The 23,518-nt window shown below is 53.7% G+C and overlaps 1 protein-coding gene across 1 annotated transcript; it reads right to left on the reverse strand.

The window, feature by feature from the left end:
* Positions 1-875: 875 nt before the first annotated feature.
* GDF6 (growth differentiation factor 6) lies at positions 876-20,036 on the reverse strand. The gene is made up of 2 exons (XM_006061117.4): positions 19,482-20,036; positions 876-3,870 (listed from the first exon to the last, which is right to left on the reverse strand). Exons 1-2 carry the CDS (start codon positions 19,903-19,905, stop codon positions 2,894-2,896), a joined length of 1,401 nt encoding a protein of 466 aa, XP_006061179.1. The 5' UTR covers positions 19,906-20,036; the 3' UTR covers positions 876-2,893.
* Positions 20,037-23,518: the final 3,482 nt, after the last annotated feature.

Raw genomic sequence — 23,518 nt, forward strand, 5'->3', positions numbered from 1 at the left:
CTAACAGCAAATCCCCGCTTTTCAGGACCAATTAGAGAGCAGATAGATATCTCAGGGTAGAAGTGTCTAGCGGTTAATTCTTCAGGTTCTAGAATGTGAAAGAACTAAGTTTAAATCCTAACTACCACAGCCAGGTTACTTTAACTTGCCACACCTCAGTTTCCTCATCTGCAAAATGGGGGTTATAATAAGTTTTCATGGAGTTTCTGAGGGGTTTAAATGAGATAATCCATGGACAGCATCATGCCTGACAAAGTGAACATGCAGAGTTACACTTATACACGGGCTCCCTAATTTATAGCAAGGAGCATTTCATATCTTCTGCTCCCCCTATGCCATAATGTAAGTGGTAATTATGGACATCTTGGCTGGCCTAGCTAACTTACAATTTTTTTCAACATTAAAGAAACTAAGAAACAATCCAGTTCCTATCTGGGCTTTGGAGATGTTGGAATGAGTTACAGGCTCATAAACGCTGTTCTAACAGTTGGCAAGGATTTGGCTTTAATCTAGTGAATGAAAATTTTATGAAAAGAGAGTTATGGAAGAGTTGTGAGGAGAAACTGCAATGCTCTGAATGATGGATTTCAAAATCATCAACACCTTTTCAGATATTCAGTCCCACACTGGACCAAAATACCATTGACAGTAATTCCTTGAGACCATGATTTTTCTAAATAGATCCATATAAAACAGGCAGATTTATTAAGGGGAAAAATGAGTTTAATAATACAGTATTAGATTGAGTATCATCCAGGAAAAGTGTACTGTAAAAAATGTTTTGAATATTAATTGACCTCTGGTAACTTTTGTGTCGTAAATACTTGTATTATAGTGAGGTAGACAGTTTTAAAAAAACTCTCCATTAGACAGACTTAAAATTTTGTAATAATATTTAAGAAAATGATAACATTATGAAAGAATGAAATATCTGATGAATGCTTAACTTTGTACAACTCGAATATAAACTTTAAAAATATTAGAAATTATAACATTTGAGTGCATATAACGTTTTGTACATTAAGATGAATTGCATGCTGTCCATTTCCTCTTTGCACTTTCAGTCACCTTAAATAAACAAATATATACAGCCTTAACAGAACAACAGTGCATCCAAAGCAAATGTGCATTTTAAATTATTTCTCCTGGCCAAGTCTTTTTTTTTTTTTTTCTTTTTTACTTAGCATTTTATATTAGCATTTATTATCAGTCTCACCCTTTCTTGGATAGTTTGTAGTTCTCTGAAGCAAACAAGCAACAGGTTTAGATTCAGAGAGAGCAACACCACTTAGGAAGAACAAAAAGGTCTTGTAATGGTTGGTACAAGTTCCCTTGTTTAAACCATTTCATGGTCAAAGACAAGAAGGAAGCTAACTCTTCAAAGGGCCTACTTATGGGTGATGTTTGAAAATAATACTGGTGCAGGCTGGGGAAAGTTCATGCTTTTGGCAACCTGAGGATGGGTATTTAACTTGCACCCGGCTCTCTCTTGCTTCCGGAAGATCAATTCCATCCTTGCCTTCTTCCTCAACGCACGGTTCCCCATCTCCCACCCCAAGCTCAATGTAACACTTTGCTCTTTTCACAGTTCCTCATTACTAAGTTTTAAAAACATTGCCTAACTGGTAATTACAATCTGAAACAATTCTTTTGCGGGAGCCCTGGGCTATTGCTGGCTGGTAATCTTTCAGGAATGTCAGAGAGAGGGGAGGGAAGAGAGATTCCAAAGAAACTTCGAAGACAAGGCCGTGTGCCTCCTTTCATCCCTCTCCTCCCAGCTCCTGGGCCTGACCCTCCATCCGCATCCTTGGGGAGGGAGGGGGGCAATCACCTCCCCTCTGGACTTCACCCTTCCTCTTCTTGGGTCACTTTCCTATCCTCTGCATCTCTTACTTTAGTTCTAAGTTCCCCAGTTCTGCCCTTTTTTTTGGTTTTGTTTAAATGGGAAATCACCTTCCCCTTCAAAGGGGATGTCTGAATTTTGGCAAATTCTGCCTAAAGAAATCAGTGAGAAACAGACATGGGGAAGGGCTTTTCCATAGGTTACCTCCAGCCTGGGCGAAGGCACCTCGGTGTCAGCCCGTCAGAGGCTGGTCTTGTGGTTTCTCATTATCCTTCAGGGGGTTCCATTTGGACTCATTCTTGTCATTCCATCCATACCAGCTCCCCTTTCCCCCAGAAAAAGCCAGTGAAGGCGGTGACCTGAGCCCCCTGGAGTGAGACGCAGGTTGCCACTTCTCTATACCCGAAGAGGCCGGGGCAAAGCTGGGTATACAAGCAAGCGGTAAAGGCCCGCTTGGATCCGCCTCTTGTCTCGCAAAGCTCTTTCAAAGGCAGGACCCCTTCTGACTTTGTAATATCTCTACCTTAACACTTTCTGCAGGGGCGCGGGGTCGGGGTCACGGAACAGGGCCAGAAAGACCCACCTCCTTTACACAAGTAGAAAACAATGCGACCGAGATGTGGTCGAAGGTGAGTCTTTCTTCCACAGGTTCCCTTCTTAAACTATTAATTTTTTCCCCCCAATCCTTGGAGCAGTTGAGAAATAGGTATGCGTCTCCCCTGCCCCCCACTTCCCATGGAAATCTGTTGAAACACATGAGGAAACCCAAACCCACACTAATAACGACCGAAAAAAAAAAAAATTGAAGAATTCCTCCTTGGCTGGTTTTTCCAGGATGGCCCCCCCGGGCAAGGTGTGAAATTCCGTCTCTCCCTCTAGGCAGGCAGGTGGAAGGTTCTGGGAAGGCAGAACTCCCTGGTCTCCCACCGGCCGAAAAAAGTCCAGGCTGCGGCCCCGCTCTCTGCCTCATCGGGGGCCAGCTCCCCTCCGCCTCTCCGCGGTCGGACCTCCCCCCGGGCCATCCCGGGCCGAGGCGGCAGGAAGGCGCCGCTACCTGCAGCCGCAGGACTCCACCACCATCTCCTCATACTGCTTGTAGACCACGTTATTGCCCGCGTCGATGTACAAGATGCTGATGGGAGTCAATTTGGTGGGCACGCAGCAGCTGGGCGGGGTGGAGCCGGGGTCCATGGAGTTCATCAGCGTCTGGATGATGGCGTGGTTGGTGGGCTCCAGGTGCGAGCGTAGCGGGAAGTCGCACACGCCCTCGCAGTGGTAGGCCTCGTACTCCAGGGGCGCGATAATCCAGTCGTCCCAGCCCAGCTCCTTGAAGTTCACGTGCAGGGGCTTCTTGCTGCAGCGCAGCCTCGACTTCTTGCCGTGCCGCTTGCCGTGGCGGCTGGCGAAGGCCGTGCGCCGCCGCCGGCGGCCAGGCGAGGGCGACCAGAGCCCAGCGTCCGGGGTGCCCGACGGCGGCGGCGGCGGCGGCCCCGACCTCTCGGCCCCGGCACCGGGGCCGACCACCTCGGTCGCCGAGCCCAGCTGCTCGCGCATCTCGGCGAACAGGGTCTTGCGCTGGGACCTGGAGAACACGACGAGCAAGGCGCGCTCCTGGGGGGTCCGCACCCTCCGGCCGAAGCCCAGACTCCGCAGGTCCGGGGGCGGCGGCTGCTGGGGCCCCAGCGCGCGCGCCTTGTCCTCCGCGGCGCCGGGCTCGCCGCCCCACGCGGCCCGAAGCTCCAAGCACAGCTGCTTCCAGGGCTGGGGGCGCAGGCCCCGCCACACGTCGAAGACTTCCCAGCCGGGCCGGGGCGCCCCCTGCGGGTCCAGGCTCCGCGCTTCCAGCAGCAGGGGCGACTGGCAGGCGAAGAGCTGCAAGCGGAGCGGGCCGGCCGGCGGCCCCCAGGGCGCAGCGGGAGCCTGGCGAAACAGCCGCAGCTCCGCGCCCACCAGCTCTTCTTTGTCTGAGAGCGTGGACACATCAAACAAATACTTCTGTCTCCTGAGAGGAGTGTGCGAGAGATCGTCTGCGAGATAAAAAAAAAAATAATAATAATTACAGTCAGTTTCACTTAAGAGGGAGATCAGCCCGGAGCTCTGCGGCCGCCCCTGGGAGGGAGCTGGGCCAGGTCGGTAGGGGTCCCGGGGCGCCTGCCCGGAGGGCTGACCACCCCGGCTCCCCGCCCCGGCGGAGCGCGGCTAAAAGGAAGGAGCACCAGGGCGGCCCCCTCGTCCCCATCAGCGCGGGACACCCTGCGCGGAAGTCAGTGGAGAAGGCGGCCGCAGCGGCCTCCCGGTTTTCCCACCCACCCCCAGGAGCCTGCGTAACCACTAATGCGCCCTTTGTGGCCGCAATACCTCCACACCTCCTCTCGGCTGGCTCGTTCTCATCATTCCCGTCTCGGTTCAAATGTCACCTCTTCCGAAAGGGCCATCTTTGACCACCCTGATCTAAAGCAGACTCCCTCGGTCACTATCGGGGGACTCTGGTGTATTACCTTCCCGGCACTGAGCACTATCTACAAGGACTTCGTTTGTATTCGTCTCCTCATGGTCTGCCTTTCCCAGCAACAGCCATGCCCCACCTCCAGCAGCCCGCAGGAGCTAGCCCCCTGTGCTGGCCAATCTTGCTCACCGCAGCGTCTACAGGCCTGTCTGACCCAGGGTACACGCCAGTCAGTAAGTGGGGAACTTCTTGGCTGCCCTTTATAACTATCTAGAGAGTTTAAAAATGACAGCACTGGGTGTGCTTCAGTCAACTGGATCAATATCTGAGGACAGAGCCTGGGTACTGGAGTTTTGTTGGGGTTTCTTAGCTTTGCTTTAAAAAAAAAAAAAAAAAAAAAAAAAGCTCCAAGCTTATTTGAAGGGACAGCCCAAGTTGAAACCCAGGTGTCTGGTGGAATGGTGGAAGGTGCTGCCCAGCAGACAGGTTTGCTGAAACCTTTAGGCCCATTAGGAAGTTCACAGAATGCGGAGCTGCAAGGCAATTTCTTTCTTTTTTAAATTCATCAGTCACTTAAGAAACATAAGAGCAAGAAGGGTTTCCAAAGTCTGCAAGGGTGCAAATGAATCAACACTAACACCAGGCATCTATCCATTGAGAAGATCCTGCAGCCAATGAGAAATAAATACATCAGCAAGGAGAAGAACCTAAGCAATGCATACATACACAGATTGACGTTCTCCCCTCCTCCACCTACCCAATCTGAAATCGTCTTGCTTTGCAACTAATCCTGAAGATAAAATTTTTGGTTACCACTGAGAAAAAAATGGGGGCACCTGGAGGAGGGACAATAACAAGCTTTTAAAAACTCAAGGTGAATTCCTGGGGACCCAGGCAAAACTGGACTTCTTTTTTTTGACACATCTGTGCATGAAGCCAATCCCACTTCAGTGTGCAAGGCAGAAAGCTAACCAGATTTTCCTGGGCTGCCTTCTCATAAAATATTTACAACCCAGCAAATACAAAAATCCCCAAAGCCCCCAGCTTGCCCCAGAAGCTAGTAAAGTTGGGGTAGACTTCAATAGTAAAAGTGTCACCGGGTCCTGGGGTCCGGCCCTCGATGCCTGTCCAGATGTAGCCCCGGGGCACTGGATCTGGAGCCTCTGCCACACCTAGTCCCCACTCCAGGCTGACCGCTGGGCGGCCGGCCGCCTCACTCAATCTTGCAAGTCCGGACCTGAGATGGAGCTGTGGGAAGGGTTAGAGAGGTGAAAAGGGAAAAGCCGCTGGAGGCACTTGATTTATGGAAGCCGAGACCTTCAAACCGACCAGGGTCACATTAAAATCAGTGGGAATTCAGCACACTTTCTTCTCCTTTAAAGAAACCTGTGTCTGACAACATTCAACCACCACCCAGATCTCTGGGCCTATTATTGCCTGAGGCTTCCCCTTCCTGTCTCTCAAATTTCTCTCTCCCCAAACTAAGGAGGTGATAAGAGGGACAAACCTAAGGTTCTTGCTGCACCAGCTCGATGTCTTGAGGGCTGACATATTTTTCATCCTTACTTTATCCACGAGCACAGATCGGTCCTGCAAGGTAAGTACTCATATTGTTCCCATTTTACAGATGGGAAAACCAAGGCTTGGGAAAACTAATTACCCGAGTCTGACAACTAATAAGTGGTGGTAAAAGTGAAGTCGCTCAGTCGTGTCCAACTCTTTGGGACCCCATGGACTGTAGCCTACCAGGCTCCTCCCTCCATGGGATTCTCCAGGCAAGAGTACTGGAGTGGGTTGCCGTTTTCTTCTCCAGGGGATCTTCCCGACCCAGGGATTAAACTCGGGTCTCCCGCATTCCAGACAGACACTTTAACCTCTGAGCCACCAGGGAAGCCCAATAAGTGGTGGTATTCAGCCCCAAATCTAGGTCTCTTTAATTCCAGAGTTGGAGCATTTAGCCAGTAAGCCCCATGGTTCCCTGGAGAAGGAAATGGCAACCCACTCCAGTATTCTTGCCTAGAGAATCCTGTGGATGGTGGAGCCTGGTGGGCACAGAGTCGACTGAAACGACTTAGCATGCATCCATGCATGCATTGGAGGAGGAAATGGCATCCCACTCCAGTATTCTTGCCTGGAGAATCCCAGGGACAGAGGAGCCTAGTGGGCTGATGTCTTTGGGGTCACACAGAGTCGGACATGACTGAAGGGACTTAGCAGCAGCAGCCCATGGCTTCCATTGCCTATCCATTAGAGTCCAGGTCCTGGAGCCAAGGCAACTGGGAGTGGCCAAGGTATAAGTGATGAAGCATACAGTCCAAACTGTATTTTCAAGGCTTGGTAGGAATCAAACCTGGGATCCTTTAGGAAATCATTTCCATCTCTGCTTACATAACTTTTGAGACAATTTGTCACTGGTTGGAGAGGTAGAGGGGAAGAAGAGGCAGGTGTAAAAGACAATTTATTTAGTTTTCTCTCATGCAACACAGAGAAATCAGCCAGCTTTTGTCTTCATTCCTTTTTTTAAAAGCATGGACTGCCATACAATAATGCAAATCAGCCATAATTACACTTAATCCCCTCCCTACCTGCATTGTTGTATGGCAGACATCAACACAATATTGTAAAAAAAAAAAAAAAAAAAAGGTTTTTAATTTAAATTTTAAAAAGTAAAAGTGTGAACTAATAAATGCTTAGTCTACACAGCTGAGTCATGTTTTTCTAGTCCTCAAGAGGGGCCAAAACAGAGAAAACCTCTGTAAAAAGAGGTTTCCACTGGTTCTGCAGCCTTGGGATTCACGTGATTTTTCTAGCAAGATCAGCCTGCTTCCCCACCCATTCCAGAGCTAGGAGAAAGAATACAAATGGGGGCTTCCACCTGTATCCTGCTCTCTTTTCTTCCCATACTAGCTCCATCCCACAGTTTGGGGGGCCTCACCTGCATGGACACACGTGCCACAGGTGCACACTTCCCCAGCTACAGGCGCACACATTGGGCAGTCGACACACCCTTAGGAGCACAGACCCAGAGAAGAAGCTGACCAGGGCCTGGAAGTGGGCTCAGGGCCATGTGTGTGAGAATGCGGTGACTCGGGTACCAGAGTAGAGCAGTGTGAATAGCTCTCCAAGCCACTGAAACTGCAGTGGTCCCTAAAAACGCATCATCAGCTTTCCCCAGGAACCTGTCAGAAATGTATACTCTCTTGGGCCCCAGAGGTTTGAGGTGGGACCCAGAATTTGCATTTTCCTCAGTTCCCAGGTGATGCTGGTTGGGTCACCACTGTAGGAACCACACAGACGTCTAGATGAGCCCACCCCCTGGGCTCTTTCAGAGGCCCCACCAGGTGGGCAGGGCCCCATGAGGATAAAATGCAAGGCCAGGGCAAGAGCTAAGGCAGCACTCACCAGAACCAAGTTCCTATGGCTCCCTGCTCCTCCTGCCCCCTGCCACAGACACCCCCACTTAAAAAAAAAAAAAAAAAAAAAAACTCTTACAGCCACGTGTGTCCAGAACCTCTAATCCACCATCCGTGGTGGCTCTGTGAAGCTCCCCATCAGAACACATTCTCCACCTGTCTGGACCTGCTCTGGAGGCATGCATCACAGAAATAGCCCCAGAGGAGGCTTCCAGCTTGGGGAGTGCGCACACCATCCACTGTGACCCTGCAGACACTTTGCCTGACGATCCTGGCATCACAAGGCCTGGCTCCTGCTGTCCTGGCCATCTGTGAGTAGAAAACCAGCCCTTCACACTCCCTCCCACAAGCCTCCTCTCCCATCATTGGAATGCTAGTTGCTCAGTCGTGTCCGACTCTTTGCGACCCCATGGACTGTAGCCTGGCCAGGCTCCTCTGTCCATGGGATTCTCCAGGCAACAATACCGGAGTGGGTCGCCCTTCCCTTCTCTAGGGGATCTTCTTGACCCAGGGATAGAACTCGGGTCTCCTGCATTGCAGAAAGATTCTTTACCATCTGAGCCACCAGGGACTCCCAAGAAGCAAATAATCAGTGCGTAAAGAAAAAGGATACCCGAGGGCGCCTTAAGTCAGGATACCCAGGAGAGCAGTAAGGCAGCCTACCCCGCCCACCCGCACTAATCGAGCTGCGGACGGCTCCCTCGCCCGCCATCCTGCAGACAGCCTCCTAAAACCCCAAACATCCTTTGGTTTGGGGCGGAAAGGGCCCGGCCCGCAATGCGTTTCCCCAGGACATCTTGCCCTATGTCCGCAACTTGAGGTCCCTCTTGAGAGTCCTGGTTGCATCGTGCGTCACTCTGCGGGACCCGGAGGGCGCCCCGCAGCTCCAGCTCGCCCCCCAAGGCCCTTCGCGCCCAGACCCTGGGCTCCAGAACGCTGCCAATTAGTGCGTGTCCCGCTCGCGTCCTCTAAATCCGCCGTGACCTAAGCGGCCACTGGCGGGCCCCACCCGCCTCCACCGGCCGCCCACCGCTAGTCCGGCCGCGTGTCCTCCGGCGATGGGCTGAGACCCAGAAAGCTCCGATGACAGCGGGGTCTCCCACCCCTCCCTCGTCCGCTAGGTGGGGACGGAGCGGGGAGGATAATCGCCCGTTTTCACAAAGGAGACTCCGGAGGTCTTCGCTGCTCAGCCTTTCCTTCCTCCGCCCCCCACCCCACCCCCCCCCACCCCCACCTTCAAAAACATCCCTGAATGCTCCCGGGAGCGCTTCTGTGCCGGGCACGTGCTCAGGGTTTGGTGGCCTCGGTCCCGTGCGTGAATCCTCAGCGACAGCGTGGGAGGCCCGTTCTAACTGTTACGCACTCACTCTTTTATAGGTGACAGAGCGGGCTCCACGAGAAGTCATCATCCCTCGCCCAGGGTCTTGCAACTCGGAAGGGGGACACGATCTGAAGGTCTTGATTCGGACCGAAACCCTGGGACTAGAGCCACGCCCCTCTTCCAAAGTTCTGATTGGGCAGCTGGGCAAACAGGGAGGACATGAGACCCACATCCATCACAGATCCGCCAACACAAAGGGTGCTGGGTTCTACCAGGAATTCCTTTTTTGTTTTTTCCCTTTACTGGAAATGAGAGGACCTTCAAGCAGGGAACTCAGAGCTGGCTTGGAGCCTCTTCTTCCCAGGTCACTCAGCCCTGACGATGCCCTGAGGTTGCCCAAGTCCACAAGTTGGAGATAGAGCCAGGTGTACTGGGTGAGTGAAAAGGAGTCTTCGGTCCTCTCTCCGATGGGGTATGAAGGTCTCTGAATAATTTCTTCTCCAACTATGACCCTCTTCTGGGACAGTGATCTCCTGGTCATTTTGTCCTGAGCCCCACCTCCACCAAGATCTGAGCCTTGCAAACTGCTGACCTTGCTGAGCCGTCCCACTGATTCATGAGTCCACCCACACAATTCACCCTGTCTGGGATGCTTTTGCTCAACTCCAGCACAATCCTAACAGTGAACTCTGTTTTATGCACTCACTATGTGCGTACTAAGTCACCTCAGTCGTGTCTGACTCTTTGCTACCCTACAAACTGTAGCCTGCCAGGCCCCTCTGTCCATGGGATTCTCCAAGCAAGAATACTGGAGTAGGTTGCCATTCCCTTCTTCAAGGGATCTATCTTCCTAACCCAGGGATCAAACACATGTCTCATGTCTCCTGCATTGGCAGACAGGTTCTTTACTACTAGCGCCATCTGAGAAGCCCACTGTGTGCTGGGCATGATCTAAATTCTAAACTTATAATAAGTCATTTAAGTTTCAAAACTATCTAAGTCATTTTCTTCAAAAAAAAAAATCATTGTTATGTCATGATTCACAAAACTAAAACACAGAGGGCTCAAGTGTCACTTGTCCAAGACAGAGGTAGATGTGGCAGTCTGGCTCCAATACTGATGCCACCACTCTGGACTTCCCAGCCGCTGAGCTGTGTGTCTGGTAGAGACCCTGAGAACTCTCTAGCTCTTTTGCGTTGCCGGTGACTGTGGGGAGGACATCCATCCCTCATCTCCAAGTGTCAATCAGTTCCTAATCAGCAGAACCGAGGGGATGCCAACAACTGGACTTTTGAAATAGAACTTAGATGGAAACAACTTTTGCTAAATGAGAACGTCATGCCAGCTCACAGTCACTGAGGGAAGGCTGGCAAATGAGACAGAGTAAGAAAGACATCCGAGGATATGTGTACCTGTTACTACTGATGACATGGAAAGAGGATAGGAATCTAGAGTCTGAGCCGTGATTGGGATCCTGAAGGGAAAGGGAAAGACAAGTCACTCAGTTGTGTCCGACTCTTCCCAACCCCATGGACTGCAGTCCACCAGGCTCCTCCGTCCATGGGACTTTCCAGGCAAGAGTACTGGAGTGGGGTGCCATTGCCTTCTCCGATTGGGATCCTGACCTGTAACTTATTGGTTGGATGATCTTGGATGGACTGAATCACATAAGCTCTCCCTGTATCATATGCCTCATCTGTAAAGCAGGAAAATGACACACACACACACACACACCCCCCCCGGTCCACTTTGCAGAGTCATTGTAAAGGTCAGAGTGGAGGCAACCAGAGCCGGCTGTGCATGACAGACAGAAGCACCTAACGAATGCAGCCAATATTACTATAACTACCTACTGCCAGGTAAGGGGTCCTGGGGGGAAGACGCACCTGTCCTCTTGGTCTTCTTTGAGATGCAGTCCAGTTCTCTCCACAAGATTTTCAGAAGTGAGTGGAGGGGAGGTGCTGGGCAGAGGGGTCAAGAAAGAAACAAGGGCTTCCAGTGAAGAGCCAGGCCCATAAGGGTTTCAGCTTCACCCCCATCACCTTGCTCCATCTCAGTCCCTAGGCTTTATCCACTGCTCTGGGTCCCTCCCACAATGCCAAGTGAACTACCAACCTCCAGCCAGAACCTCATCAAGGATAGGGCCCTCCTCTGCAGGCAGCAGGTAGGCAGTATGCAAATCTACCACACCCCTGAGAGCCCTAGTGGCTGGTCTCCTTGCTCCTCACCTCCCACTCTCCCGCTGGCACCTTTGTGGGGCACAAACTGTCCACAGAGCCAATCTAGGGTACAGGAGAGGTGTTCCCTAGCTTCATCAGGCAGCTGGGAGGAGAAGGAGTCATAGCCATGAACAATGCCTTGGGCCTCAGTGCGAGGAGGCCGTGGCATCACAGTCCCACAGACGCTCCCCTGGGCCAGCGCCTCCTCACCACACATTCACTCAATGAGCCTTCGCTCTGGTCTGTTGGCTTCCCCAGTGTTTTCCCCAATAGCTTGCCCTGAATTTATCAGTTTCTTTCCACCCTTTAAAGATCAGAAAGGCCCCGGGAAATCCTCCACAGAGGACTTTTCCACCCTCTTCCCAAAGCCTCAGCACATCCCTGCCCCCTCTCCCTGGCTCTAGCCAGGGCCTTGGGAACCACAAAGAATGAGTCTGGTGGCCAGCCTCTATCCGGAAGAGAAACCTCAATGTTCCCACAGCAAGTTTTCACTCAGCCTGTGGCAAACCAGTGAGGTTGGGTGGGGGGAGCGAAGGGGAACCCCGATTTCCACCCGGCTGGGGACAACTTCGCTCTCCCAGGGAGCTTTCAGCAAGTTTCTGGAAGAAGACATGCCAGCCCTTTACCTGATCTCTGGGCACTGGGCACCCCTAGCAGGAGTCCGGAGGTACTTCGAAGAGACTCCTGTTGTCTCTCAGGATGAAACAGATTCATTTATAAAGCAGTTTCCATGCACATGGTGCAAACTCTCCTGGCCGCAGGGGCTCATGAGCCAGAGATGCAAAGCCCAGATGAAGGATACTTCATCAGGCTTCTCTCTTCACTGATATCCTATCCTGGGCTCTGGACCACATTGGCTCAGATCTTAATTTGACAGCACCACAGTTGAAATCCAAACAGAAGCTCGGAAGCACCCCACGCAGCGACCTTCTCTCCTACCTTTCCTCTGCAGCTGAGCAGCCTGTGCCCGGGCGTCCTCAGCTGCAGCATCGCCTGCAGGTCACTGCTGTCTCCTGGACCCTCGGAGCAGGGTCCACACCTGGTTGATTTGCCCAAGGTCGCCCCACCTGCTATGTCGACCTGTATAGGGTCACCTGAGAGCCCAGGGGAGTTGCATCTCAGCCCTGAAACTGCCCTTTGGGCTGGAACATGATGCCTTTGGACTTGAGAGCTTGGAGATTCAAAGTAGAAGAAAAACTTCCCATTTTACGTTGTTTCCCCTCCATGACCAGTCCTGAAGTTGCAGGTGGAAGGACGGGCTCAAACTGGCGTGTGGTTATGTGCAGGATATTGGACTGTCAGCGCCGGGGCGGGGGTGGGGCGGGATGGGGGCGAGGGGGGGGCTTCCTGCGCAGGAGAAACCTCAGTGATGCGTGTTTCTTCAAGTGCTGGCCCGGACACTCCTCCTGAGGCCGGCATCGTGGCAACTCAGCTCCACTGCGTTCACCTCGGGCTGAGTCCCGAAATAACGCGCTAGCATAAACGAGATTCCTGGTGGCAGTTATGACCCATAGTCTAGCATCCTTCAGTTCCACCCCCCGCCCCCCTTACTGGGCATGGGAGCGGCGGTCGGCTGAGAAGTGGGATCACGACTGGACCAAGTTGCCGGGATGCCAAATTTACAAAACAGGCGCACGGATACTCTTCGGGTCAGAGATTATTTAGGGGTAGAAGGGGTATGGGTAAACCAGCCCCGATCGACCCCAAAATTAATCCTCCGCGCTGCCACCGCTCCTGCTTTCCGCTCCGCTCCAGCTGTCATACCCGCCCTCTCCTCCCCTGCACGCACGCCCACTACCGGGTCCCTAAACCCTGCCCGGTACCCATGCGCCCCGGCCACGGGCCGCGCGCACGCGCCTCCCGGCTCCCAGAGCCTGAAGCAGCTCACCCCCAGCAGACCGAACCCTGGGCCCCTAGCAGCGCTAATGGACTGTCCTGGAGGGCAGGCAGCAGCCTCCCTGGAACCCATTATGCCGACGAGGACCTATTTGATCCCTGTAAACAAGAGACTGGAGAAGGACATGGCCACCCACTCCAGTATTCTTGCTTGGAGAATCCCATGGACAGAGGAGCCTGGCAGGCTTTCTAGTCCATAGGGTCGCAAGAGTCGGACACGACTTAGCTACTAAACCACCACCACTACTACCACCACCAAACAAGAGACACCATTTAACCGACACTGAGCTTAAAAATAAACAGCCAGGCTTTAAGGGCGCGGGGGTTGGGGTGGGGGTGATGGGAACGGGGTTGAGGGAGGTGGTAGGTACTAAGCAAGGAAATGGCGCTGTGAATCCACATTCCTGCTCACCACTCCTCGCGGCCTCGACTTGGACCCCTTCCCAGGTCCAGAGAGCATCGCTTAACCAGGGGTATTCCATACCCGCAGAGTTCTAGAACCAGAGCCCTCCTCTGCACTTAAAGGCTCCCAGGGATTCTTGTTGATTTGCTCTGGGTCGTTGGATGCAAGCAGAAGTCCTGGCAGGAAACAAAAGTTTTCTTTCCGCCCTGCTACGTATTTCCTCTACCTGTCTGCTCAGTTGCCTTCTCCCTGTCCGACCACGCCACCCCCAGGAAGAAGTCACTAGCTTCCCCGAGGTGTGCGGCCAGAACCCCAGAGCTCCAGCTGAGAGAAAAAAACGGGGTGCACTAGAGAGCCCATCAGTCCAACGCTCTGCATTCCCCGAGGTCACTCTGGTCAGAAGAGGGAGCTTTCCTGTCTTGATTCAGTTTGCGCGGGAAGGGATTCCCAAGGCCTGTCGTGGGTTGTGGCTTAGGGAATTTTTTTTTTTTTTTTTTCATGTGCAGAAACGACAAGGACGTTGGTGCACGTTTTTCGATCCCCTCCCCCCCAGCAACTCGCAAACTCCCAGAGTCCCAGAACCTCCCGCGCCAGGAAAAAGCACAGTGTCCTTTTCTGATTAGTCTCTCCTGCTGAGGAAGCCCGGCCCAGAATTCTGGCGATATTTGTCCTCTCGCTGTAGAAGACACTAGGCGTTGTTAGCCTCTTGCTAAAGCGGCATTTGTAAGGCGGCCCTTAAGGCCTTAGGGATGGGAGTGACAGTAACTGCTGTTTAACAACGAGCCCGTGGCCAAGAGTTAGGTTTATGGCCTGAAAAATGTTTTAGTCATCCCATCCAGAAGGGCAGAACAAACTTCTGGTTTCAGGCTTCCTTCCCTTACCCCCGGGGTTAGTTCCAGGACCTGCCCGTTCACTGGACTTGACTGGGATCCTGAACCTGGAGGGCTTCGCAAACCCTGCGCGGGGCTCACGGGGGCGCGTCCTCACCCGCACGCACTTGAACGCTCAGCAGTCCTTTCCCAAGGCTGTTCCCTCTTTCCGGGGAAATAAAGCCTAGATTGGAACCTTCTGCCGGCTTCCTCACTTGGCCGTCTGGTCTGCATTAGTGTTTTTATAAGGGACTCAAACAAATCGAATACAAGGTCACCAAATAATTAACAGTTGTGAATTCCCTCCATCCCCATTAAAATACTTCCCTGCTTATATTTCATTTTCCGTTTGCCAACGACAACAGGGTTCGGGCAAAAGCCCGGCTGCGTTGATTGCACCACTCTTTGCCCAGGTCCACCCAGAAACTCGCTGTTTTGCATAAACATACCGCGCCAGACGCACTTCAATTAGGAGGGAACGACGCCGCTCTTAGAAGTGCTTCCCGCCGCCAGACTATCCCCACAACTGTCCTGCCCTGCCCCCTGGCAATCGCGACCCAGAAGGTAAACCTAGAAGCCAGGGATCCCGGGCAAACTCTCCCGAGGTTCATTTCCAGGGTGTCAAGTTCTTTAAGGATGTTCAGATCTAGGTTTTAGGTTTTTTTGTTTTTTGGTTTGTTTGGTTGGTTGGTTTTTATCTGTTCCCTACTGCCTCCTTTCTGAGAGTGCTATTCTTAACAACAATCAAAAAAAAAAAAAAACTTTAAGAGTATTCTTATTTCAAAATTATCTAGAAACCTAACTCACAGCAGTGTTCTTAGGTTCATTTTGTTTTCTTCATCCTTAAGAGGCTTTTTTTTTTTTTTTTGGTCCCTTGTTGGAATTAACAGTGGTGCTTCTCACTACCTAAATTAAAGTCGGAGTTTTGCCTCACTCTCCCTCACCCTCTATCTTACAGCCACACTGAATTCACAGTTCTCACTGTCTGCCTTTCCCAGGCTCAGGGGCTGGGGATCCAAGCCCCCTGTACTTGTGGTCTTTTTAATAAGCTCTATCATGTGCTAACTGCAATGTCTGTATATCCAACCTGGTCCATCCTGATCCTATCACTGTGCCAACACACACATGCACACACTTTCCCATCTCTGTGGATCCAAAATCATCTTGAAAGCACAATTTGGAGGCATTCTTAAAGGTCAGGGCTTCCCTGGTGGCTCAGCTGGTAAAGAATCTGCCCACAATGCAGGAGACCTGGGTTCAATCCCTGGATTGGGAAGATTCCTTGGAGAAGGGCATGGCTCCCCACTCCAGTATTCTGGCCTGGAGAAGTCCGTGGACTGTATAGTCCATGGGATCGCAAACAGTCGGACACGACTGAGTGACTTTCACTCACATACATGCTATGTGAAAACTACCTTTAAAAATTGAAGGTCAGGGATAAAGCAGTTTGTGCCTTTTACAGGGAGATCAAAGAGGAAGCAAGGTGCATCTCAGTTTTAGACCTGTGAATTCAACATTTCACTCCAACTCCTAAGTCTTGAGAGATTACAGAGGTAGGGAGTCTGTCCATTTTTTCTACTTCTGTTTCCTGCCACCATGCTTTAGAAATTTCCTCTTGCCTTGCTCTATCCATATAGCGCCAAAGGTAAGCCTGCAGAACTGGCTATATGCTTCAGCTCTCATTAGCTGTGTGACCTTGAACAACTTCCTTAATCTCTCTGCCTTCTTTAAAATCATCTGTAAAACAGGGATTGTAGCACTTTCTTCCTGGAGGAGGGAGGTGTTGTTAGAATTAAATGAAATGATTCATGTAACAGATGTTAGCCCAGCATTCGGTACACAGTAAATGCTCAGCATGTCAACATATCCCAGTTATATTGGAGAGCAAACTGAAGGGGTGGACATATTTTTAAAAGCTTGCAATCAAGTCTCCTGGGGGGGCAGGGGGGTTGAGAGAAGGAGGGCAGGGAGTGAGGCAGTACTGAACATGCAGTCGTCACAGATCTAAAGCGCTCTGAATCCATCCACGCTGGGCAAAGTTCATCCGCACGCTCCCATTCTTGAAATGCAAGCTTTAGGTGCAACTTTTGGGGTTCCGGGAGCCCCCAGGTGAGGAAGACTTTTTTTTTTTTTTTTTTTTAGAAATACTGTACGTTAAGTAGTTCAGACCTCAACAGCGGGCTTCAGGATTCCTTACGTGGTCTTTGCTTGTGCCCCCGAGGGACCCGCTGCTTCTCAAAGCCAAGCCTGCCACACTCGACGGCGATTTAAACATCCCCGAGGCAAGGCGCCAAGTCAGCGCGGCCGGCGCGGCTCTCGGTTGGCCGCTTCTCTTTGCTCCTTGTCCTGCCATCCCCAGCTGGGGGAGGGGAGGCCCGAGGGTTTGGCGCGGTTTGAGAGTCCCCACGTGAGAGGGGCGGAAGTCCTCGCCAGGAACCCGGGATGCGCGGCTGGCGGGTCCCTTCCATCACGGGAGACTAGACACCGTTTGATGTGTTATGACATGAACCCTCAATTAGATCGCTGAGTTGAAACACTCCAATCAGGGGCCCGATGCTAAGCAAGCCCCGGAAGGTCCAGCCCGAGGTCACCGCCGGTGACACATCAAATCAAAATCAGTGAGAGGGAAAGTGAGGCTTTCCCTTTATCAAGCTGGGGCTGTGGCCCGCAACGCACCCCCTCCCCTGCGCGCCCCCTCCTCCGCGCGCCCCCTGCAGCCCGCGGCTTCGCACTCCTTCGCCCCCGCGCGGCGTGCTACCCGCCGCACAGCCTTCCGGCTCAAAGAACTGCCTTTTCTTCCCGTTTTCTGGGAACCTTAGGGTTCGGGGAAGACCGCGCCTCGGACGCGGAGGGCCAGGTGGTCACGCCGCGTCTCCTCCGGCTGGGGACCGCGTTCGGGAGTGGAAGCCGAACGTCTGTATCTCGGTCCGGCTAGCCTGGAGAGCTTGGCTCAGGAACAGAGCCCCCCGCCCCCCACCCCTGCCTCCCCCAGGCTGGGCGCGCAGCCAGTCTCCTCCCTACCTCCGGCGCCCAGGGGCGCCCAGCGCGATGCCCGGGGAGAGGCAGCCGCGCAAGCCAGGGTGAAGCGAGCCCGCGTCTGCGCCCGACCTGGAGTCCCCAGAGACCTCCCACACTTGCCCCGACGCCGCAGGCTTCGGTAGACACCTCCCAGCAGCCCGCAGGGTCCCCTGGTCCTCTGCCAAACTCTTGGGGCGCAGCTTGCGAGTTAGGGGGCGTCTGTCTGGGGGAGGGGCAGAGGTTCTGGCAACTTCCCGTGGGGAGAAGAAAAGGCGCGCCCAACCGCTGGCCACCCTGGGCCTCCGGGACTTCTTTCCCCGGGGAAAAAAGGCCTTTAGAGTAATCCCCTCTGTTCTTCCTTAGTCTCTCGACTGGGGAAGTCTGGGGGAAGTCTTCGATTAGGGAGTTAGAGAGGATGAGGGATACACAGAGGATCTGGAGACAGAGAAACAACAGAGGTAGGGCGAGGGTTGGAAGTGGGGTCAGGGCGAGCGGCGCCGGCAGCAGGGAGGCCGGGGACCCTGATGCAACGCTGCGAAGAAGCCACTTGTATTTGCCAAGGTGGCTTTACTAGTCCTGAAATCACCATAAAATACCTGGCGTTAATTTGCCGCCCAGACCTTTCGGCAGCTCGTGAACCTCGCTGACCTCCGGCTGCAGCCGCGAACGCCTCGTGGGCTGGACCCATGCGGGTCAGGAAGGCGGCGGCAAGGAAGGGGGCTTGGGGCCTGAAGCCTGGAAAGAGCCGGGGGCTCGGGGCCTGTTCTGTAAATTTCAAGGGAGTGCCAGTACCCAGGTCAGCCGGGTGGTCGTCTCGGTCCGAACCCCGGCGCTGGCCAGTTCCTGGGAGACCTCACTTACACTGACCTCGAAGTGGGGGGCTGGGAAGGTATATCGAAGCCGAGGAGCTACGTCTGGGCGGGTGGCGGAGTGGACCGATGCCTCCTTCCTTTCTCCTCACCCCCCTACCTCCCCTTTGCCCTCCCTTTGCTTTATTCCCCTTCATCCCATCTCCTTCCACGTTATTGTCTCTTTAGGAGCTGAGTGCCCGGCGCCGGCGGATCCCTCCCCAATTTCTGGGACCAGGGTAGCGTGAGGTTCTCTCCAAGGCACTCGCCACGCTGCAGACCCGCGCGGGTGGCAGGGAGGGGGCGCAGGGGTTTCTGCAGACACCCACACATGCACCCGAGCCCACGGAGGGGCCCAAAGACGGGGCCCCTGGGTCGATGCGCAGAGAGAGGCGAGTTGCCTGGCTGAGAAAGGTGGGTGAGCACAGGCAGGCACCCACGTGGATTAAGTACCAACAAAACACCCAAACTGAGCCCACTTGCCTCTGCTCCCGGCTCTCCCAGCCAGTTGTTGCCGCTGCCTCTGCAGAAATGACTCGGTTGCGACCCCGAGGGCGCGGGGCTCCTATGCGACTGACCATGCCCACACCCAGCGCCAGGAGCGGTCGGGTACCAGCGGAGCGGCTGGGCCAGGGCACTGCCACACGCCGCTCGAGAACTCGCTGCTCTGGACCGCAGCATTCGCTTCTGACGGCTTTTCCCGGAGCCGATGGGAGCTCGGGGCTTCCCAGGGCTTGCTCGGGTCCCAGAGCCACTCGGTTCGCAACGCGCAGCTCGGGGCCTTGGACCACACACCCGGTACCATCCGGGATACCTTGCCGCGGGTTTCATCAGTGCTCGCCGCGACTCCTCTCCAGCCCGGGTCATCTACCCGCCACCTCCCGCCTTCCACGCTTCCTCCAGCAGCCACCAGACATGCGGCCCCCACGCTGCTTTCTGCAAAAGGCTAGAGGAAGAGGGAAGGAATGGAGAAAGAAAGAAACAGACGAAAGAGAGGCAGGGAGAATTGCACACTGGAATAAAATCTGCAGCCGCGTTCGGAAACATACTTGGGCTTCAGAAAAAGCAATTTAAGAAAAGAGAAGGGGGAGGTATCCAGAGCGGAAAGGCGAATTCACAGATGCAGCCTCCTGCCAGCGCCGGAGCTGAGCCCTGGCGGCTGACCTCCAGGGAGAAAGCAGTCGGGCGTCCTCTTTGCCACTTACCTAGTCCCCTGTCTACAAAGCTAGTGATCGTATTAGCCGACTTGGAAGACTGGAAAAAGCTAGCATTGATGCCCAGCTTCTCGGCGATGGAGTAAGTCCTGTAGATTGACAGCATGTACTCGTGGGGCACCACGCGCGGGCCCCTGCCGGGAGGCTCCCGAGCTTCAGGCTGCTGTGGCGGCCGCCGCTGGGGCTCCTCCTGCGGCCTCGGCGGGGGCTCCTGGCGATCCAGGGGCTCCCGGGCCGTGGCATTCTCTCTCGGCGCCCGCGGCATCCTTCCTTCCTTGCGGCTTCGCATTCCCTTGGCGGAGCCCAGCTCGGCGGACGACGAGGAGGAAGAGATGGAAGCTTGCTGGAAACCCGGCAGATCCCACAGGAAACTGATGAGGAAGACGGCCGAGAGCAGGACCCTGGAGGTATCCATGGCCAGCGTCCCCCCGAGAGGCGGCGGCACCGGGCGCGAGGGGCGGCACGGAACGGCTGGACAGCGGCCGGGGCCCGGCTCCTCCGGCGGACTCGGAGTGCGAGGAGCCGGGTCCCAGCCACACAAATCCCGGCCCTGCCACGCCCCCTCCCGCCCCTCGCCGGGAGGGGAGGGGAGAGGACGGAGGGGAGGGGAGGGGAGGGGAGGAGAGGGTGGGAGGAGAGGCCGGGTGGTGTGGGCAGGAGGTGTGGGGGAGAGGGGGCCGCTGTGGGCCGGGCGGCCGGGGAGGGGGCACGCAGCGCCCCCGCGGGACGTACGCGGGGTTGCCGGGCGGTGCGCGCCGAGCGGGGCCCGGCGCGGCGGGCAGGAGTAGGCTCGCGAGGCCGCTCGGCGGCAAGGAAGCCAGGGTCCTCCGCAGCCAGAGCCCCTCCAGCTCTGTTCGAAGCTTGGTCCCGCCGCAGCACCGCGCTGCGCGGGCTCCTGGTCTTCCCCCGCCCCCACCACCAGCACCACCACCTCGGTCGCCTCCACTTGGCTGGGAACGTGCAGCCCCGGAGGAGGCAAGCGGCGGCGGCGCCCCCCAGGGACAGCTCCGAGCAGGCGTCTCTGCAGCCGACTGCGCGTCGACTCCGGGCAGTGGTACCTTCCTTTCCCGGCTCCGGCCTCCCGGGCCAGTCGATCGCTCCCCCTCAATGGCCAGCCCAGGGGCCAGGGAAGCCTCTCGCCGCGTACGCCAGGCGTAGGGCTCAGCCCAGAACAGCCCCGTTCTCTCACTGGGGTTACCGCTTTCCACAAAGACCAGACGTCTGTTCCCGACCCTCGAGGTCACGCAAAGGCCACGAGTCTTTAGAGTCTGGATGGATGCTGAAAGCTGCAGCGCTCTCATGCAGGCCCCAGCCTCTCTTCTCGCAGTCCCCAGCCTCTTCGGACGCTGCGTTTAGGCGACTCTTTTCTCCTCCAGCTGTCACTCCGGTCCTCTCCCCTCTGAAGGCCTGGCCCCCGCCTCCAGTGCGTCCCCATTTTCCCCTCTCTTCTTTCCCTTCCGCCTTCCATACTTCCTCCTTCCCCAAGTTCCTTCTGCATTCCAACCCTCTTTCCCCAGCCTACTTTTCTTCCCACACCGCCCTCCCATCTCTCTCTGCCTTCCCACCCTCTCCCTCCTCGGACCCCCCCTCTTCCCTTTCGGTGGACCCCTCCCTTTACAACTCTTCCCCAATCTGTTTCTCTTCAGCTCAGCCTCGCCCCGTCACGAGTTTCCTTTATCTGTCCCCAGATTCCCCGTGCCTGTCTTCTCCACCCACTGCCTCACTCATTCCCGGGCCTGACGGCTGAAATCGAGGCGGAGGGGCTGCTCTCACTCGCTGATCTCCGTGCCCCTGGAGCGCTGTGGACGTCGAGTTTCTCCGTGCGTTTACTGGGTGCTCCCCGGCACCAACCATAACATGCTCTTCAATCGCCCCAGCCTCTATGGGAGGTTGGCCTTCCAGTTTTCCACATTCACAGATATAAACAATGAGACTGAGAGGGGATAAATGACTTTTCCAAGGACGCTCCGCCAACAGGATGTGCGGCCAGAAACAGAATCTGAGGGCGCAGGCTCTAGACCCAGTGCTGGTCCCATTCCTGGGCCGATGTCTCTACTTCCTTCTTGCTTTTTTCTTTTCTTTATGGTTTTACTTGCTGTCAGATGATTTCCTCGCCTACACCTCATTGTGCGTGTGTGTGTGTGCGCGCGTGTGCGCACGTGTTCCCAGTCTTCTTACTCCTCACCCTCTCAATTTCTTCCCCCTTCTCCCTTTTGCTATTTCATTCCTTCTTCTGTCCGTGCAAAGACCAGTCACCTGACTGCGTAAAGAGGGAGTTTTGCTTCCTTGCTCCCTTCGTTTCCAAACTTCCTTAAGGTCTGGACACTGGCCTCCCTAGGTAATGGCAAACACCCAAGAGAACCTGTTTCCTTTCATCTTCAACACGATCTTATGAGGTCAGGATTGTATTATCCCCATTTTACAGCTAATGGAACTGAGGGCCAAGTTCACACTGCTCCAGAACCTGAGCTCTTAACCACTGGGCTATGGAACTGGCCAGTCTCCTCTCGATCTGTTGTGGTTGTCCCTTCTGGCTCTATCACAGGCCTACTTATGACCCAGTTTTTATTTCAAGATTATCAAGTTCTGAGACTTTAGACTCCAAGATGCCTTACCATACATAACCTTTTCTTCCTTCCTTTCTCTGTGCTTCCAAATAGTTAATTTTTTTTTCAAACTTAACAACATAAAAGGAAGTGGAACTGAACAAAACAAATTGTTTTTCAGATTTTTGCCACTACAACAGACTTTCAAAATGTGCTTGCCATTATGGGTCCCCTTGTAATCTGTCTCTGTCTTTTATGTACTTATGATTGCCACACAGGGATAGATGTTATGTCATATCCGCCCCTTGTCACTTAACGTTATGTCCGAAGCATGTCTGCTGGTCCCTTTACGTTGTTTGGTTTGATTTTGTTTTATTGCCAAGGCCATTTCCTTGGACGTCTCTCTTCCGTGTCCTTTCTGTCCCCCTCTGCAGGTCTTCACCAGCCCTCCTCCTCCCTGCACATGCCACCTCTCCCAAACCACAGACTAAAACCCCTTGTTTCCCAGTTGTAGAGGAAGCATTTCCCCTTCCGCCTGCTGCTTGTATTCTCCCGTGTCAACCCAGAGAGGCCTCCTCCTTGCGGTCTCTCTCCATCCCTTCCCTCGGGGAAACAAACACTTGTGGTTTGGGTTATCAGTATTTTAATTTCTATCAGTATGGAGTCTGATTAGTGGTGATTCATGGTTTCAGATCCCCCTAGTCAGTAAGTAGGCTTCCTGCCTGCAGCTGCTGTCCTGTATGTTCTCTCTTCTTTTTGCTCATGGCAATTATTATCTGCCACAAGTTATCAGTAAACAGGAACCAAAGTCATCAGCCTATTGTACCTTAGGAACACTGGAAGGAGTCATGGGTAAGAGGATATGACACCAGAACAGGGACCACAGAGGATGTGGTCTGTTCTCCCAGCAGGATTCCACTGGTGCAGATATTATCCTCCTGCATTGCTCCCAGACTCAGGTCCAAGCAAAGGAGGTGATGGCTCTCCTTTGCCTGAAACCACTTCTAATGACACTGATGAGCAGATGGACAAGCTCAGTGAATGGGGCCCAAGGTCACAAGCCAGTCAGGGATCTGCACTACTAGGAGGGAGGCAAGTCTTTCTGACTCTTATTCCAGTGCTTTCCCTATACTAAAAAACATTTCACATCTCAGGTATTATGACAATGATCCTCAGTAAGGAATAAAGCTGTACCTCTTCCTCCCTTGTGGATATGTTTCAAATAAGAATTTCAACATTAACAAGGCCACATAGAGGCCTTTGCTCCGTGTGTGTGTGTGTGTGTGTGTGTGTGAGTTTATGTGTTGTAAAAAATAAAGATATGAGAACAAACTACGAAGATCTGCCTCTAGACCTTCTCAGAACATTTTAAGAATTTGAAACAATGTTGTAGAATTTTTCAGTCCAGTCTTAGATTCTCTTGTAATTTCTTCAGCTGTTTCTTGTCCAGTCTTAGATTCTCTTGTAATTTCTTTAGCTGTT

The sequence above is a fragment of the Bubalus bubalis genome, chromosome 15 (assembly GCF_019923935.1).
Source record: "Bubalus bubalis isolate 160015118507 breed Murrah chromosome 15, NDDB_SH_1, whole genome shotgun sequence".
Taxonomy (NCBI): Eukaryota; Metazoa; Chordata; class Mammalia; order Artiodactyla; family Bovidae; genus Bubalus; species Bubalus bubalis.